General features: G+C 38.3%; 1 protein-coding gene across 15 annotated transcripts in view; it reads right to left on the bottom strand.

The window, feature by feature from the left end:
* PAM (peptidylglycine alpha-amidating monooxygenase) overlaps positions 1 to 14,932 on the bottom strand; it is a 274,025-nt gene that overhangs the window by 144,412 nt on the left and 114,681 nt on the right. For all 15 annotated transcript variants that reach the window (XM_036886992.2, XM_036886990.2, XM_036886997.2 and 12 more), the window contains 2 exons: positions 10,980 to 11,436; positions 9,887 to 10,007 (listed from right to left, as the gene is read on the bottom strand). In XM_036886992.2, coding sequence (XP_036742887.2) covers positions 9,887 to 10,007; positions 10,980 to 11,068 — 210 coding nt within the window. In that variant the 5' untranslated portion in view covers positions 11,069 to 11,436. The remainder of the gene's footprint in view (positions 1 to 9,886; positions 10,008 to 10,979; positions 11,437 to 14,932) is intronic.

Raw genomic sequence — 14,932 nt, forward strand, 5'->3', positions numbered from 1 at the left:
TCAAAATAAGAATCATAAACATGCTGACAGAGATGCAGAGAAATACGCAAGAGAAATGGGATGAAGTCCGGAAGGAGATCACAGATGCCAGAAAGGAGATCGCAGAAATGAAACAAACTCTGGAAGGGTTTATAAGCAGAATGGATAGAATGCAAGAGGCCATTGATGGAATTGAAATCAGAGAACAGGAACGCATAGAAGCTGACATAGAGAGAGACAAAAGGATCTCCAGGAATGAAACAATATTAAGAGAACTGTGTGACCAATCTAAAAGGAGCAATATCCGTATTATAGGGGTCCCAGAAGAAGAAGAGAGAGGCAAAGAGATGGAAAGTATCTTAGAAGAAATAATTGCTGAAAACTTCCCCACACTGGGGGAGGAAGTAATCAAACAGACCACGGAAATACACAGAACCCCCAACAGAAAGGATCCAAGAAGGGCAACACCAAGACACATAATAATTAAAATGGCAAAGATCAAGGACAAGGAAAGAGTGTTAAAGGCAGCTAGAGAGAAAAAGGTCACCTATAAAGGGAAACCCATCAGGCTAACGTCAGATTTCTCAACAGAAACCCTACAGACCAGAAGAGAATGGCATGATATATTTAATACAATGAAACAGAAGGGCCTTGAACCAAGGATACTGTATCCAGCACGACTATCATTCAAATATGACGGTGGGATTAAACAATTCCCAGACAAACAAAAGCTGAGGGAATTTGCTTCCCACAAACCACCTCTACAGAACATCTTACAGGGACTGCTCTAGATGGGAGCACTCCTAGAAAGAGCACAGCACAAAACACCCAACATATGAAGAATCGAGGAGGAGGAACAAGAAGGGAGAGAAGAAAAGAATCTCCAGACAGTGTATATAACAGCTCAATAAGCGAGCTAAGTTAGGCAGTAAGATACTAAAGAGGCTAACCTTGAACCTTTGGTAACCACGAATTTAAAGCCTGCAATGGCAATAAGTACATATCTTTCAATAGTCACCCTAAATGTTAATGGGCTGAATGCACCAATCAAAAGACACAGAGTAACAGAATGGATAAAAAAGCAAGACCCATCTATATGCTGCTTACAAGAAACTCACCTCAAACCCAAAGACATGTACAGACTAAAAGTCAAGGGATGGAAAAACATATTTCAAGCAAACAACAGTGAGAAGAAAGCAGGGGTTGCAGTACTAATATCAGACAAAATAGACTTCAAAACAAAGAAAGTAACAAGAGATAAAGAAGGACACTACATAATGATAAAGGGCTCAGTCAAACAAGAGGATATAACCATTCTAAATATATATGCACCCAACACAGGAGCACCAGCATATGTGAAACAAATACTAACAGAACTAAAGGGGGATATAGACTGCAATGCATTCATTCTAGGAGACTTCAACACACCACTCACCCCAAAGGATAGATCCACTGGGCAGAAAATAAGTAAGGACACGGAAGCACTGAACAACACAGGAGAGCAGATGGACCTAATAGACATCTATAGAACTCTACATCCAAAAGCAGCGGGATATACATTCTTCTCAAGTGCACATGGAACATTCTCCAGAATAGACCACATACTAGGCCACAAAAAGAGCCTCAGAAAATTCCAAAAGATTGAAATCCTACCAACCAACTTTTCAGACCACAAAGGCATAAAACTAGAAATAAACTGTACAAAGAAAGCAAAGAGGCTCACAGACACATGGAGGCTTAACAACACGCTCCTAAATAATCAATGGATCAATGACCAAATCAAAATGGAGATCCAGCAATATATGGAAACAAATGACAACAACAACACTAAGCCCCAACTTCTGTGGGACACAGCAAAAGCAGTCTTAAGAGGAAAGTATATAGCAATCCAAGCATATTTAAAAAAGGAAGAGCAATCCCAAATGAATGGTCTAATGTCACAATTATCGAAATTGGAAAAAGAAGAACAGATGAGGCCTAAGGTCAGCAGAAGGAGGGACATAATAAAGATCAGAGAAGAAATAAATAAAATTGAGAAGAATAAAACAATAGCAAAAATCAATGAAACCAAGAGCTGGTTCTTCGAGAAAATAAACAAAATAGATAAGCCTCTAGCCAGACTTATTAAGAAGAAAAGAGAATCAACACAAATCAACAGTATCAGAAACGAGAAAGGAAAAATCACGACGGACCCCACGGAAATGCAAAGAATTATTGGAGAATACTATGAAAACCTATATGCTAAAAAGCTGGGAAACCTAGGAGAAATGGACAACTTCCTAGAAAAATATAACCTTCCAAGATTGACCCAGGAAGAAACAGAAAATCTAAACAGACCAATTACCAGCAACGAAATTGAAGAGGTAATCAAAAAACTACCAAAGAACAAAACCCCCGGGCCAGATGGATTTACCTCGGAATTTTATCAGACATACAGGGAAGACATAATACCCATTCTCCTTAAAGTTTTCCAAAAAATAGAGGAGGAGGGGATACTCCCAAACTCATTCTATGAAGCTAACATCACCCTAATACCAAAACCAGGCAAAGACCCCACCAAAAAAGAAAACTACAGACCAATATCCCTGATGAACGTAGATGCAAAAATACTCAACAAAATATTAGCAAACCGAATTCAAAAATACATCAAAAGGATCATACACCATGACCAAGTGGGATTCATTCCAGGGATGCAAGGATGGTACAACATTCGAAAGTCCATCAACATCATCCACCACATCAACAAAAAGAAAGACAAAAACCACATGATCATCTCCATAGATGCTGAAAAAGCATTTGACAAAGTTCAACATCCATTCATGTTAAAAACTCTCAGCAAAATGGGAATAGAGGGCAAGTACCTCAACATAATAAAGGCCATCTATGATAAACCCACAGCCAACATTATATTGAAGAGCGAGAAGCTGAAAGCATTTCCTCTGAGATCGGGAACAAGACAGGGATGCCCACTCTCTCCACTGTTATTTAACATAGTACTGGAGGTCCTAGCCACGGCAATCAGACAAAATAAAGAAATACAAGGAATCCAGATTGGTAAAGAAGAAGTTAAACTGTCACTATTTGCAGATGACATGATACTGTACATAAAAAACCCTAAAGACTCCACCCCAAAACTACTAGAACTGATATCGGAATACAGCAAAGTTGCAGGATACAAAATCAACACACAGAAATCTGTGGCTTTCCTATATACTAACAATGAACCAACAGAAAGAGAAATCAGGAAAACAACTCCATTCACAATTGCATTAAAAAAAAATAAAATACCTAGGAATAAACCTAACCAAAGAAGTGAAAGACTTATACTCTGAAAACTACAAGTCACTCTTAAGAGAAATTAAAGGGGACACTAACAGATGGAAACTCATCCCATGCTTGTGGCTAGGAAGAATTAATATCGTTAAAATGGCCATCCTGCCCAAAGCAATATACAGATTTGATGCAATCCCTATGAAACTACCAGCAACATTCTTCAATGAACTGGAACAAACAATTCAAAAATTCATATGGAAACACCAAAGACCCCGAATAGCCAAAGCAATCCTGAGAAAGAAGAATAAAGTAGGGGGGATCTCACTCCCCAACTTCAAGCTCTACTATAAAGCCATAGTAATCAAGACAATTTGGTACTGGCACAAGAGCAGAGCCACAGACCAATGGAACACACTAGAGAATCCAGACATTAACCCAGACATATATGGTCAATTAATATTTCATAAAGGAGCCATGGACATACAATGGCGAAATGACAGTCTCTTCAACAGGTGGTGCTGGCAAAACTGGACAGCTACATGTAGGAGAATGAAACTGGACCATTGTCTAACCCCATATACAAAAGTAAACTCAAAATGGATCAAAGACCTGAATGTAAGCCATGAAACCATTAAACTCTTGGAAGAAAACATAGGCGAAAACCTCTTAGACATAAACATGAGTGACCTCTTCTTGAACATATCTCCCCGGGCAAGGAAAACAACAGCAAAAATGAGTAAGTGGGACTATATTAAGCTGAAAAGCTTCTGTACAGCAAAAGACACCATCAATAGAACAAGAAGGATCCCTACAGTATGGGAGAATATATTTGAAAATGACACATCCGATAAAGGCTTGACGTCCAGAATATATAAGGAGCTCTCACGCCTCAACAAACAAAAAACAAATAACCCAATTAAAAAATGGGCAGAGGAACTGAACAGACGGTTCTCCAAAAAAGAAATACAGATGGCCAACAGACACATGAAAAGATGCTCCACATCGCTAATTATCAGAGAAATGCAAATTAAAACTACAATGAGGTATCACCTCACACCAGTAAGGATGGCTGCCATCCAAAAGACAAACAACAACAAATGTTGGCGAGGCTGTGGAGAAAGGGGAACCCTCCTACACTGCTGGTGGGAATGTAAGTTAGTTCAACCATTGTGGAAAGCAGTATGGAGGTACATCAAAATGCTCAAAACAGACTTACCATTTGACCCAGGAATTCCACTCCTAGGAATTTACCCTAAGAATGCAGCAATCAAGTTTGAGAAAGACAGATGCACCCCTATGTTTATTGCAGCACTATTTACAATAGCCAAGAATTGGAAGCAACCTAAATGTCCATCAATAGATGAATGGATAAAGAAGATGTGGTACATATACACAATGGAATACTACTCAGCTATAAGAAAAGGGCAAATCCAATCATTTGCAGCAACATGGATGGAGCTGGAGGGTATTATGCTCAGTGAAACAAGCCAAGCGGAGAAAGAGAAATACCAAATGATTTCACTTATCTGTGGAATATAAGAACAAAGGAAAAACTGAAGGAACAAAACAGCAGCAGAATCACAGAACTCAAGAATGGACTAACAGGTACCAAAGGGAAAGGGACTGTGGAGGATGGGTGGGTAGGGAGGGATAAGGGGGGGAGAAGTAGGGGGGTGTTAAGATTAACATGCATGGGGGGGTAGGAGAAAAGGGAGGGCTGTACAACACAGAGAAGGCAAGTAGTGATTCTACAACATTTTGCTATGCTGATGGACAGTGACTGTAAAGGGGTTTATAGGGGAGACCTGGTATAGGGGAGAGCCTAGTAAACATAATATTCGTCATGTAAGTGTAGATTAGTGATAGCAAAAAAAAAAAAAAAAAAAAGGGCAGTTCCTGTGTGGTAACCTCCAACGAGTTCTACACAAGGGTATAAAGGGCATATAAAAGTGTAGGCAAAGGGTCTGTTTGTGTTTATACAGAGGATCAAAGCCTAATTGGGCTACCCCGAAAATGAACTAAGATACGATATGAAAAAGAACTTCCAACATCTGCACTCTCTGGAAGACTCATGCCAGAAGATGATCATCAAAAAACCCCAACAAAGATCCACGCACTGCTACAGCTGTAGATGCACTCATCCCACCAGTTCCTGGACTTGCCATGGGAATGAGGAAGGAGATATCTAAGCTGGCCTGTGCATACAGTAAAACAACAAAATTGGACTGGATCTATACTGTTGGAACTCAACCAAGAATTAGGACAAGTGCAAATTGTAGCGCTCCAAAGTCTTACAACTACAAACTATTTATTGTTAAAAGAACATATGGCATGTGAACAGTCCCCAGGAATGGGTTGTTTTAATTTGTCTGATTTCTCTCAGACTGTTCAAGTTCATTTGGACAATATCCACCATATCATAGATAAGTTTTCACAAATGCCTAAGGTGCCTAACTGGTTTTCTTGGTTTCACTGCAGATGGCTGGTAATTACAGATATGCTTTGGTTATGTAACTATACTCCTATTATGCTAATGTGTGTGTGCAATTTAAGTAGTAGCTTAAAACCTATACATGCTGAAGTTACTCTACAAGAAGATATATCAAAGAAATAATCAATCTTCCCATGTTTTCTTCCGCCTGCTACTTCTATAGCTTTTCTTCTTCCTTCCTAATTACAACCCTTAAATAGAATTCGTGCCTCATATCAAATTTACCGAGTATCATAATTCTTCCAAGTGGTAAAGATACCTCAAGACAAATGCTGGGCATAGAAGCCACAGGGCATAAATATGCAAAGAAGTAAAAAGCTAACTTTTTCAAACAATAAGGCTTCTCTCTCACTTACCAACTTCACATTTCCCTGTATGGCCCCGGAAGATGACTGGTTAGCCAGAGACGGGTAAGATTCCTCAAGGGAGGAACAACCTAAGACAGGCACAGTCGCAGGGGGGCCATCAGGTGAGAAATTGGGGATCAACAGAGGTGAGGCTTAGAACCTCACCCCCCCGTTCTGAGAGAAATCTTCTGCATACGTGGATGTTTTATTGCCCTGGTCTAGCTTGGATTAACACATAGTCTACAGGCACACACCTGATCATCTACATGTGCTCTCTTACAACACTAAACTATGTTTTCTACCTTTATCTTGTATCTACCTACCACTTCAGCATTTTATTAAAAATAATAATAATAAAGAGAGAAATGTGGTATCCACATATAAATCAAGTATAAAACCCAAATGAGTATTCATATTTGAACTGACTGTTTAGAGTTCATAATGCATGAGCAAAACCGAAAGTTTCTGTGATGACTGCCCTTGTACTGTTCACTATGTAACTTATTCATTATGTAAGAATTTGTTCTACATGTAAAAACTTGTTTGTTATGCCTCAGAAGATTGGAGACTGACAAAAATTAGGCTTGGGGTGGAATAATGATTGTGCATTGAGCATTGACTCCCCTATACAGAATTTTATTGTCGTTAACAACCATTTGATCAATAAATATGAGAGATGCCCTCACAAAAAAAAAAAAAAAAAAAAAGGACAGTCTTCCAATGGTAAAATAAATTAGTAACCAGGATGTAATGTATAGCATAGGGAATATGGTCAAGATATTGTAACAGCTTGGTAGGGTGATAGCTGGAACCTAGAATTATGTATATAAATGTTCTACCACTGTGTTGTACACTTGAAACTCATGTAATGTAATACTGTGTGTCAACTACCCTTCAATAAAAAATAATTATTAAAAAAAAAAAAAAAAAAAACATCTGTTGAGTGAATATATTTCTTCAACTGATTTGGTCTGCCTCAATTACCAAGTCGAGTTTGGGTTCCTTGGTTGCTTCTTTCAATTTTGACACTCTTCTTGATCTTCTGCCATTAAAAATAAAATGTTTTAACTCCTCAATGCCTTTCCTTGTTCTTTACATTTTCCTTGCTTCTCTTTTTCTTAATCATCTTTTGAATGTTGTTCTTCATATTATACTTATTCTTGATTTCTTTTTCCCTTTATTTTTGTTCTTCATCATTCTATTCTGGATTTTTTTTTTTTGGATGACTCTTCTTATTCCCTTCTATCTTTTATTTATTTCCTCTAATACTTTTCCATTTTTCTTTCCTTGACTTTTTATCTCCTTTGGTTTTTAGAATCTGTGCGGATTGAGTTTCATTTGCATTTTAAGGGCAGAATACTTTCTTCATCAGAAGTTCTCATGTTCTCACAGCTCTGGCTCTTCCTCCCTGAGCACACCACATTCAGGAGGAAAGGGGCTCTGGGCTTTCTGCACCCATTCTTCCTGGGGATACTCAACGGGGAATATAACTATCACTTCTCGTGAGAGTTGATGAGGTATATGACCTGTATTTCAGCTGGATCAAGTCAGTAAATACCCGTGGAACATGGTCAAATAGAGTGATGGGGGAAAGTAGAAGAAACACCTAACAAGCAGTTGTGAGCTGATCAGGTAGAACAACTGACTCACTTATCCAGTTATGTAGTTCAGTTATAAGTTAGAAAAAAACAAACTCAACTGATTGAGTCAAGAAAGGCTAATATAACTAAAAATTCTCCAAGTATCAATGTCTCCAAAACCTGCCCTCTTTCCGTCTCCCTGCATTGCCTTCTATGGTATTAGTTTTAGTTTAGGCATGGCTCCCCTCATGGGCTCAGCAGGTCACAGGACTATGTGTCTTTTGCCCACAAGCAGCAGAAAAATGCATTCCCAGCAGAAGTCTCTTAAGATCTGACTGGACTGGTCCAGGTCACACACTGTGTGAACCAATCACTGTGGAAGGGCAGGTGGGATACAGTGATTCGCTAGTCCTCGTCCATGTGCTCCATCTCTGGATCCTGTGTAGACAGCTGCTGGGAAGTACAGGGCTTCAGAGAAGGAGCAAAGAGGACTTGTATGCTGGGAAGGCAACTGGTAAATGTCCACTGCATGAGGCATAACTGAGTGCAGACAGTGCAAAATAACAAGTCATAATTCACTTACTCTATGTTTTTCTTTCCGCAGACTTACTGTGATAATTGGAAGATTACAAAAATGTGTAAACACATTTTACTTTATGAAAATTGCACTTTTCTATATTCTTTTCTAATCAATTCCTCTAGGAACTCTTTCTGAGAATATTGACCCCAACACAGTTACCTATTGTTATTACTGTTAAATAATGTAAATGATATTACTATAACATAATGGGGGGGGAGGAATAACAGAATAATAATGAACCACAGCAAATGATTATTTGAAAAAATGATATTCTTGTGGGAAAATTGTGCTTAAAGACCAACTGGTGGATTTTGTTTCCAAGAAGTAATAGCAAGTGAATCTATGTGAGTCTAAGGGAAAAGGCACTTTTACAAGTGAGAAGAAATAAGAAGCAGCACACATCACCAGTGAGCAGCTGTCACTGTTCACTCCTATTCCCAATCTCATCACAGCAATTTTGACTAAACATTAAATACCAAGCTTATAAATTAAAGGCCAGGACACCAACAAATGAATGTACAAAGAAGTCATCTTCCTGGTCACCTGGGGATGGGCAGGAGTGGGAGGGTGAGGGTTGTTTTTATAATAGCCAATAGTTATTGATAGATAGGTAATATACAGATATTCAAATAAATGAATGTCAATAGTTACTCCCCTCCAAAAGGACCATGTGTATTTTTTTAGAGCTTCTGGATGTCAGTTTCAAAGGAATTCTCCCCAATAAATAGGATACTTTTATCAGTTTTTTTCTTTAAAAAAAAGGAACAAAAAGAAAAATAGAATGTTATCTGCAACAATGAGTCATCAGCCACTGCAGCTCTGCAATATCCAGGTCTTTCCCTGTCTCTGCAGCTCTTCAAAAGGAGAGAACTATCTTTTAATGACACACATAAATCCCTGCACAGCTTGGCTGCAAAGCATAATTAATTCTGGCCTTTTTGTGCTTAATGAAACACCTTGCACACACAACAGCAGTGCGTTTGAGCTTCTTCTGTGTACCTCAGGTAGAAAAAGCCCTGGCAACAACTTAGTACTACTCAAAATGTTCTGTAAGTCACATTTGTATGAGCTTTGCTCTTGTTTCTTCAAAATACATCTCCTATGACAAGCAAATCATGCTAAAGAAAACTCATAATCAACCACCTGTATGAACAGTTTTCTTAACTTTTAAAAGTGTGTAATGTTTTGTTTTCCAAATTCTTGGCAGTAAACACATGCTTTCATTTCTCAACTTGTGGCTAACTAGAAGGGTATTTAAACAAAGTAATCTCTTAGATGCAGCTGCTCAATATCATTTCCCTTTATTAGAATAGTATTTCATATTTTAATACATACTTACATGCTATATTACAGACGCTATTACTCCACCGAGAATTTCAAAACATAAATTTTCAAGTTTTCATTTCAAAACACAAATAACAATATGAGTAAAATTTGAAAAAGAAATTTAACTGAAAGATTTACCTTGATAGATTTACTCTCTTTATAATATTTAACTATTATAGCCCTATCTAGGAGGCTTGAAAGCAAATGTCCACTTTTAAAGAACGTACTGCTGCTATAAATGCAGTTTTCTTGCTTTAGTTATAGATTGTATACTGAACAAGTGAATAATGAGATACAGAATTCCTCTTACCTGTTTAGGTGTAACCCCAGGCATGTGAATATCCAATGCAAAATCTGATGAATCAATAGGGATTACTGGTCTGGTGGTACCAAGACATTCATTGGAAAATGATCTGGTAGTTTCTTTAAACCTTCAAAAAGAAGACAATTTCAACAACCTTAAACATATGGAATCTTAACTTACATGAGAAGAGATAAAATAAAAGGAATTCTATGACCTTAAGATGAAAGGTTATTGATTTAGACCCAATGAAAACTCTAAAAGATGTGATGACTATATAATGTTCCAAGAACATCAGAATTGCATTTTATAGTCCAAAAGTAATACATATATGGCTAACTTGAAAACAAAATACAATCAAATCAGCAAGCAGGCTGCATTTAAAACTTGACTCAATAAAAATTTTTCAGATTTATTTACTTGTTTCTAATTAATGAAAATACAGTCCTAGTACATTAGAGATTATCACAAGTATGCCAACTTCCTAATGGCAGAAATGTTAACTATAAGCCGGTAAAATTTTTGTAACTATTTTATGAGCCCTGTATTTCTAGTCAGAAACAAAACAACAATATTGCTAGTAGGCAGAGTTGTATGGAGGTGAGGAGGAGAAAAGACTGCTATGTGAATTACAAATGTACAAGTGCATAAATATTTAATATGGTAATTATGAGGAGTGTGTATACAGCTCAATGTTTTCTTGTGAGCTATTACAGTCCATGATCTGCTTCTCCCCACCGTCCATCTATCTTGATATTTTATTCTTGAGCTGTTATAAACAAGAAGGCGTTCAAGTCTAAACGACTGTATTGTAGTTTGTGAAATATCTCCCCAAGAGGGAGTGATTAGTATTGGAAATCACAACTTCTAATTGGAGTTTTGGAAGCCAGTGCAGCTTGGCTACAATACAGTGGGGCTTTTCTGTAAGAGGGACTTTACAAGAAGTTACTGTGCTAAAATGCCCTGTCGTTTCAGCAAAGTAAATCAACCTTGCGTATTTCTCCAACGCCTGTTGGTAAAAGTGATTCCATTTTTGAACAGCATGCACAGGAACTATCCAAACAACATTCCGCCTCTTTCAAAAACAAACACAAACACCCACCTCTTAAAGACAGAAAGTGGGCTTCTGAAACCCCAACAGCTGCTTTGGAAAACAAGGAGGAGAACTAGCAGGCTCGGAACGCCAGCCATGTCCACGCCGCTCCGGCCCCGCCGGGAGGACGCGCAGCGCAGCGCGGGGCTGGGGCCGCGGTCGGGCAGCGGCGCCGCCAGCAGCCTCTACTTCATGGCCGGGGCTCCGCGGGCGTCCTGCGGCCGCCACACACCATCTGCCCGCGACAGCAGAGGTCCGCACGCGGCGAGGCGCCGGGGTCCCCAGCCGCAGGCGGAAAGCCGTGGCAAGGCGGTACTCCGGTCCGGTCCGCGAGCGGCAGCCTGCCTCGCTCCAGAGCTGCGCTCCGCCCTGGTGCTGGGGCTAGACGTGCGGACTCCTCATCCCCCGGGAGGGACGGGGACTGCGAGGGCTATCACACAAACCCGCGTCAGTCATCGTTCAGAACCTGCAAAAATAGAAGCAGATAATGGATGACTAACACATTACAGCATTCGTCCTCAGCAAATCCCAGCTGAGGTTCTTTGGTACATGAGTAGTTTCACAGGCTTGAGCCCAAAGCCTAGGGAAATGCTGGTCTGTTATCTCCCCACCACCAGCCCCCAGGATTTCACCACCCCGCCCCACAGCCCCTGTTCTGCATTTTGCTCTTTCTTCCTCTCTCACATCCACTCTCCTTTTCTTTTCCTACTTCCCCATTTTCCCTTAGGTCCATCACACTCTCCAGATGCCTTCTCCTAAGTCCCTGTATCACTCCCTTCCATCATCAAAAAGGCAGTTAATACCTCTGCTGAATGTAAACAAAGTTATTCACACAAATGACAGGCTCAGGCACAAGGAAAAAAAAAAGCTGAGAGAGGCAGAGACAGGGCACTTGGATACAACAGTAATCAGATAGAAAAAGACTTTGAGAACAAAGGCATGTACATATATATATGTGTATACACACACACACACACACACACACACACACACACACACACACACACACACACACATCACAGAGCTACAGATCTAAGGAGAAAGATAGCCCCTGCCATGAATAATCACTACAGAAGTAATCGCTGGAGTTCTCAGGATTATTTTAAAACAAATCTAAAATCTACTGCTAACATGATGTATGAACTATAAATGCATATTTTTTAAATTCTGTATTTAATATACAAAGCTAATAATTTCTTACTTATAAAGCATGCCCTCCAAAAGATATTCTTTCCTCAATAAAATTTGGAGATTTACAATGCAATGCAATTAGGAACAGTAGGGAGAGTCTCAGCTGACCCCCAATGAATTTTATCTACAAAGGGTGTGATCAATAATTGAATATTAATAAAAATGAGAGGCCGTGCAGCACTACTGCAACATCTCAACATTTTATGAAGAGGACTCAACTAGGCTAAATCATAAAATATGCGTATTCTGACTTTACTCTGGTTCTGATATATTTCAGATTAGGTATCAAGTTTGCAAACTTTTGTTAGAAGGCATTATTTTAAAATGTGTAATTCACAATATAAAATTGATTCCACAAAAAAAAAGATTTCTTAAAGCTTTATTTTGATCACTAACACTAAACATGGTTTGGGGAATCTCAAAATAAATCCATCGGCCAGATGAATAATGAAACAAAAACAGTGAGACCGTATAGAGGTGCTCCACAATAATACATTAGTCTCTGGAAATCACAAGATACTGAAACTAACCTAAGGAAAACCCGAACAAAATAAACAAAACAAACAACAACAAAAAACGAAACTAAAACAAACAAAAAGCATGAATTAACTTTAAATGAGAAGACTTCATGGTAACGCTTGCTAGAGGAAACACCTTACACCACATACAGAGAGAAAGCGTGATTGACCACCCAAGAGATCCAGGCATGCTTGAGGTTCACCAACACCCAAGGACCACGGCTAATTTACATAAGCAATGACATTTAAAAAAACGCTGATGATATTTGTTTGAACTTTCCCTTTGGCTTGCTCTTTGAGCTTTCAGCATCAAAAAACCTTCAGCTTTGTCTGAAAGGAAAGAACTCCTTATGGTGGAAGAAAAACAACTGGCTTGAAGGTTATGCTATGTATTGCTTTTGCGAGAAACAAAATATAATCCTCTCAATGACAATATTTAACATTCCCTAAAGCTCTTTTTTCTAAAACCATATGTGAAGTAGGGATTATATTTTATCATTTCATGCAGGATTCAAGGACGGTCCTTCCAGCTGGCAGAGAGATTTGGTATACAAACACTTGAAAAGAAAGTTAGTATTAAAATTCTCTAACAGGAACACATCCTTAAGTACTAGCCTTTGAAAAAAATTCCACTTATCTCTTTGATTGATTTTACTATCTTTGATGTCCCTAAACTACCTACTAAAAGAAAATGGAACTGAAGTTGTGGGTGGAAGCAGTTGATCTTTGCAGCCATGAATAGAACAAAAGGTCTAACAGAAATGAAAGCTAATTATGCTCCTTGGTTCTTGACACTTTGTAAACTGAAGACAAAATACAAATCATCATATGAAAAAAATCATATCTAACATTCAAATCTTAGTATTTTGATTTAAATATAATCAAAATCTTCAAAAAATTTAAAATCCAAAATATATTTCCTTGAGATAATTCATTCCCTCATCCAAAAAAACATACTTAATTTAATATTCTGTATAACATATTGTAATATACGTTGGAGTTTTCTAAAACGAATAAAACTAAAAGAGAATATAGTCTATTAAGGGAAAGGAAGATGACACAATTAATATAAAATGTGGTTATACAGTATTCCTACAAGAGTACTATAAAAAGTTAGGAAACTTTGAAGAAGGAAAGATCGTTTTAATCTTAAGAGGAGGGAGGGTAAGAGAAAAGAGAAAAGCAAAGCAGTCTTCAGAGGAAGACGCGGCCACAACGAGGTAGCTTGGGAGAGTCGATGGATTTCCTGCTGTGGGAGAGGGACAGTGAGAGCTTCAGGTGCAGGAAAGGGTGGAGGCATATGAGCCCAGGTGAGGGGCTTAATTGGACAGAAATTTGAAAAATAAGTAATAAAGGTTCTGCCTCCTACGCTCAAGCTGCAGACCCAAATTTACTATTTTATTTGTAATACAAAGCAAATATTCCATTTACACATCCATAAGTTCTTAGAATGATGTATAGTTTAAATTTCAGGAGCAATAATATTATGTTAATAAGTATAGCCAAGTACAGAGGACCATCAAACTAATTTGGCTTTTACAAAATGAGCAGTCTATTCTTTTCAATTTTCATTTGAAAAGAGAAAAAACAAAACAGAAGAAAGTTAAAATTTCTGCATGGCTAAAAAATCAAATAAATATATTGGCAATTAATTTATTGTTTCATTTACTCAGCAAGAGAGAATCACTATAGCATAGTAGACAAGAGCTTGTAAATTGAAGAAAAATTGCCTGGATTCCTGGCTCCACCATTTACTAGCCTTAGGAAAGTGGGAAAGTATCTAGCCTTTTTTGGCCTCAGTCTCCTCATCTACAAAATGTAAATAATCCTACTACCTATCTCATAGGGCTGTTAAAAGAAATAAATGAATTCATATCCTTAGAACGGTGCCAGGCACATAATAAATGTTTGCTAAATAGCAGTTAACTCATAGACACTGAGAAGTGACTGGTGGTTACCATGGGGGAGGGGAGGGGGTGGTTGGGCGGGGAGGGGGATAAAAGGGCACAAAAATTATCAACATAATATAAGTTGGTCATGGGGATAGCAGTACAGCATGGAAAATATGTTAATGATTCTGTAACATCTTCCTATGTTGACAGATAGTAACTGTACTAGTCGGGGTGAGGATTTAATAATAGGGGTAACTGTTGAACCACTGTGTTGTGTACTTGAAGCCAATATAATATTATCAGTGATACTTCAATTAAAATAAAAGTTTGCTAGTACTGTTGTTGTGACAAATATTTATTG

This window comes from Manis pentadactyla, chromosome 2 (assembly GCF_030020395.1).
Source record: "Manis pentadactyla isolate mManPen7 chromosome 2, mManPen7.hap1, whole genome shotgun sequence".
Taxonomy (NCBI): Eukaryota; Metazoa; Chordata; class Mammalia; order Pholidota; family Manidae; genus Manis; species Manis pentadactyla.